We start from the raw sequence: 5,327 nt of genomic DNA, 5'->3' as shown, positions 1-5,327 counted from the left end.
GCGAGTGGGTAATAGTCATCTAGAGCGTCTACACTACTAGATCTTGTACCCTGCCTTTTATTATCTACAAAGGACGCGTTCACATCTCTGCCTGATACGAGGAGGCAGATATACCACGCAATTGGAAGCTCTCTGTCTCCAAGAGCGGCTGGACGAACAACGCGCTCGGCCTTGAGTGGCTGAAGCACTTCGACGCGCATACAAAGGCGAGCCAGGTGGGGGCGTACAGGCTGCTCATTTTAGACGGCCATAAGAGCTACCTTAACCAGGATTTTAAGGACTACTGCCTTTAAAACATAATCCTTACCCTCTACATGCTACCTTACTTATTGCACATCCTCTAGCTACTTAATATAGTCTGCTTCTTACTATTAAAGCGTAAGTACTCTTAGTGCGTATAAGACTTAGCACACAAGTATATCTTCTATATTAATAAAGAAGGCTTTCTCCCTACCTTTAAGGACGTGTTTTTTAATATATTTATAGCAGAGAACTATTATAAAGCCTTTAAGGCAGTAGGGCTAGTCCCTCTTAACGCGCAGGTTGTGTTAGATCGCCTTAAAGTGCGCCTACGTACCCTGCTAGAACCCCTCCTCCTAGAGACGCTGTAGCAGTTAAAGACTCTAACTAATAACGTGGTTCACAAGCGAGTCGCCCACCCAAGTGAGTCGTCCACCAAACACCCGCGCCGCGCCTACGCAGCAGTGCAGCGCAGCACTACAATAAATTACAATACTACACATAACATTATAATATTATTTAGAAGCATTGCTATTATCTACGTCCTTAATTTCTACCTTACAGGTGCGGGAGTTGTGCCCAATTTCGCTGCAACAGCTGCAGCGCCTCTCTGCGCACACCCTCTTCGCAGGCGTCTTGCCCTCCTTATAACTACTACCCTCCTTTTTAGCAACTAGGTTAGATACCTCACTAACTGTCAGAGTCTCCTCTACGCGTACATACTGCCTTTTACAGGTCTTGCGCTTTATAAGCGTAGTAACAGCTAGGCTGGCGGATGGGTAGGGTATGCTTTTTTACGTTTGGGCTTATAGCTTCTTAACTAGCAGAGATACGCTTACATAATCTATTATTTGATAGAAGCGCCTAGTATTGCGCCTTCTAATAAAAAAAGAATTAGCTTATTCTGCCTAGTATTAGCTGAGTTATTAACACTACCTAGCAAGGTATACCTATTAATGGGTATGCTTGCTAGGTACCCCCCCTTTTTTAACCTTTTCTAGCCTCTAGCTTGTGCAGTTTAATAGTTATAACAAAACCCTCTCCTACAGAAATGTAGAGGTAGTTTTTCTCTTTCTTTTAAGCCCTATTTCGCTAGAATCCATGTATTATTGACAAAGTTTTGGGGGGTACCCACGAAGGACGTTGGAGTATACCCATTCCGCCAGCCTAGTAACAGCGTCTTGTAGGTAGCCTATTTCCTCCTGCACTAACACTATATTATAAGCTATCTATTAAGCACCTTTACTTAACTACTTAACCTGCTTATCTAATAAACTTGCTAGTAACCTACAATAAATTTGCATGCAATTTCAGATTAGCGTTAACTGCGCCTCTATCTTGCAGGCGTTGCGTGGTGTTTGCGCCTCCTAGGCGACAGTGCCTGGTGCAGGTGGCGTTAGCGTACGTAGCTGTACATCAAGCTTCAATAACACAACCTTAGGGTCATGCAGGGCTAGCCTAGCGCCTTAAAACCCTACGCGAACATTCTCTAGTGTAAACATCCTCTTAAAAGCTACTTTAAAGGCTAGTAGGAAGGTTTCTTTGTTAATATAGTAGATGCGGCTGCGTGCTAAGAGCGAGATCCTGTTGCCGTAGTGGCGCTTTAACAGCAAGTATGGGACAACGTCAAGAGGCTGCAGGAGGTGCGATGAGTGTAGTGGCATGCAGAGAGTGATAATCTTGTTCTCCTTGCAGTAGTCCTAGAATTCTATTAAGCAGTGGCTCTTATAGCTTTTAATAATAAGCAGCCTATATGCCCTAGCAGAGGTCACCTTTGTATAGGCGTTAAAGTGCTTAAGCTATGCCATCGCAACGTTGTTATTAGTCTAGCTAGTAGGAGAGACTGTAACAACCTAGTTACAAGGTAGACTAGTAAACTAGGAGGAGATTAGGACCTTGCCTGCAAAGATAAGGAAGGGTAGGATAATACACCCTATTACAGCAATGCCTTGTACTAGGGTAACCTACTTGCAATTGCTAGGCTGTAGTTTCTTCTGTTTCCTAGGATTCTCTAAGCCTGTAATAACAAGCTAAGAGGATATCTTGCCTATTATAAAGCTAGACTTATTAAAGTTCTATGTGTCCTTATCTGTAATACTATACTTTGTCTTTATTAATTAAACTAGGCTAAACTAGGGCTAGATAAGCGCTAGGTCTTTGTAGGCAGCTTGCTGGCAATTGTACAGACAGCTCTATTGCGTGCGCAGCTCTAGTGTACGCTTAATGAAGTTATTAACCTAGTTCTTGCCTGTAGGCTTCCTACCACGCTCCCTTAGTAGTCTATTAGCCATATCTTGTACATGCGCCTTTAAGGGCGGTATTCTATATAGACTCTCTTCAAGTATACGCTGTATAATTGCCTCCTCTTCTAGCTTTGTAAGGCGCTTTAATTTCAGCTTGCAGTTGCGTTGAGGGCGTTGACCAGCGCGTCAGTCTTGGATTGTTGTTTGTGGGATGTTATAGACTGCTGCAGCGCGTCTTTCGCTCTGTATCTGCTTAGACTTAATATCAGAGATAGCAATAAATATATCTCCTTCAGTATAGGTCTTTTGCATGTTGCGTTGTTGTGGCATTACGCGTTGTTGCTGCGCAGGCGGGGCGCGGGTGTTTAGTGGGCGACTCACTTGGGTGGGCGACTCGCTTGTGAACCACGTTACCTACAAGTTTAGATCTTAGTTAAAGCTTGTACACAAGTCTTTTACTTAGTTACCTATTACTATGCAAGCAGGCTTCTCTTAGCTTGTTAGAGGCAGTAAGCTTATGCTGCATCAGAACGCGCTTTAAGCAGCCTAGATTACTAAGCTTAAAGAGCAATTAGCAGTAATAACTGAGCAGAAATTGCGCAAAAGGAAGCAGATCTAGCAAGGTAGTACTATAGAGTATAGTAAGGCAGCAGCTTAGGTGGCCGCAGAGGCCTCTGTAGCCGCTAAGCGGTTAAAGGAGGCTTGTGGTAGTGCTAATCAAGAACAAGCTTAACTGGCTCTACAGCGCTGTAGAAACTGTAGAGGGACTAGACATAACGCGCGAACGTGCAAAAAAGATATAGAGGCATATTCTAAATTAGATACAAGCACAGTATACGCAGGCTCTATGTTAAATAGCAATGAAATTGAAGAGTTGTAACGTGAGTTGGTACTGCCAAGCTTTTTTGGCCCGGGTGCTGGGGGTTTACGTTAGTGCCTTAATAATTAACTTTGCTATATAATAATCTATAATGTAGAGGTCCTACTATAGGCCTAAGAACCTATTAGTTATAAGTCTCTAGCTCTTTTCTTTAGTAACTTCTTATACTTTCTAGGAGTAGAAGTTAATGCTAAGTCTTTCTCTAGGTCTATTATTATTAATTCTTAGTATAACCTGTTTTATCAGTGAGCGCCCCACCTTAGTGAGCGCCCCACGAACACCAGCAAAGCGCATGTGCGACACTCAACGCGTAATGTCTCAACAACCACAACCTCACAAGCCCTATACTAAAGCTGACGTGCAGCTTGCCCTCTCTAACATTAAATGCAACTAGATTACAAGCCTGCAACATGCTGAGGCAGTCTACAGCGTTCCTTGTAGGACGATACAATAACAACGTGACAGGAAGCCCTCTAGACGTAACTGTGAGCCTAGATTAAAGCGCCTAACAAAGCTAGAAGAGGAGGTAATTCTACAGCGTATAATTAACAAGAACCTACGTTAATTACCGCCCTTAAAGCTACATGTACAAGATATGGCTGATAGACTGCTGCGCGACCGCGGCAGTGAGCCTGTTAGTAAATGCTAGGTTAACAGGTTTATTAAGCGTACACCTAAGCTGCGCACGCGCTAGACTTATCTATATAATTACTAGCAAGCTCTCTATAAAGACCTAGCAATTATTAAGCCCTAGTTCACGCTAGTTTAGAATATAAAGGTAAAGTATAGTATTATAGACAATAATATATATAACTTTAACAAGTCTAGCTTCCTAATAGGCAAGATATCTTCACAACTTGTTATAACAGGCATAGAGAAACCTAGGAAAGTAAAGAAGCTTTAGCCTACTAATTATAGGTAGACTATATTAATACAAGGCGTCAGCGTAACAGCGCGTGTTATCCCACCCTTCCTTATCTTTGCTAGTAAGGTTCTTATCTCTAACTAGTTTACTAAGGACCTCCTACGCAATTAGGTTATTTAAGTAAGCCTAACAGGCTAGACAAACAACAATCTAGCGCTTGCCTAGCTTAATTACTTTAATACGCATGCAAGGCCTGTAGGAGCGTATAGGCTGCTAATTATTAACAGCCACAAGAGCTATTACTTAATAGATTTCTAGGATTGCTGTAAGGAGAAGAAGATTATTACCCTCTGTATGCCTCCACACTTGTTACACCTCCTGCAGCTGCTTAATGTTGCCTGTTTCTTACTATTAAAGCGCGCGTACAGTGATTAGATCTTAGCCTTAGCACATAATTGTATTAACTATATTAGTAAATAGACCTTCTTACTAGCCTTTAAAGTAGCTTTTACAAAGGCGTTTACAAGAGAGAATACTTATATAGGGTTTTAAGGCGCTGGATTGTCTCTACATAATCTACAGGCTGTGTTATTAAAGCTAGATGTGCAGCTGTGTACGCAAACTCCACTACAGCAAGTTAACACTGCTTAGGAGGCGAAAACACCACGTAATGCTAAAGAAATAGAGGCGCAATTAACACTAGTTTAAAACATAATAAAAATCTATTAAGGATCTCTAGCAAGTTTACTTAATAAGCAGATATAGCAGCTAACAAAAGGCGCGCAGTAGATAGCTTATAAGATAACGTACCCCACGGGCGAGTCGGACACACGGGCGAGTCGGACACTTTTGCCAAGACCCTACTAAACCTCACCCTATTATGGCCCAAAACACCACACTCTGGCGCTGCAAGGTGCAGTACAGCTTAGAATATCATTTAGAGACTACTTCTGTATCATTCTTGCACGTTCGCGCGTTGTGCCCAGTCTGATTGCACTGTCCACAGCGTTGTTGGGAGGGCTCACCCACTTCAGCGCGCACCCGCTTCTTTGACTTCTTTCCATCACCACGTGCCCTAAACTCCTTTAGAGCTGCTATC

The 5,327-nt window shown here is 42.7% G+C and overlaps 1 protein-coding gene across 1 annotated transcript; it reads right to left on the bottom strand.

Moving 5' to 3' along the window:
• Positions 1–1,593: 1,593 nt before the first annotated feature.
• On the bottom strand, positions 1,594–2,267 carry M421DRAFT_414429 (uncharacterized protein). Its single transcript, XM_033590476.1, has 2 exons — positions 2,119–2,267; positions 1,594–2,039 (listed from the first exon to the last, which is right to left on the bottom strand). Exon 2 carries the CDS (start codon positions 1,902–1,904, stop codon positions 1,707–1,709), a length of 198 nt encoding a protein of 65 aa, XP_033450473.1. The 5' UTR covers positions 1,905–2,039; positions 2,119–2,267; the 3' UTR covers positions 1,594–1,706.
• Positions 2,268–5,327: the final 3,060 nt, after the last annotated feature.

This window comes from Didymella exigua, assembly GCF_010094145.1.
Source record: "Didymella exigua CBS 183.55 unplaced genomic scaffold M421scaffold_9, whole genome shotgun sequence".
NCBI lineage: Eukaryota > Fungi > Ascomycota > Dothideomycetes > Pleosporales > Didymellaceae > Didymella > Didymella exigua.
The sequence above is the reverse complement of the archived record's forward strand: the minus strand, read 5'-3'. Positions and strand labels throughout refer to the sequence as shown.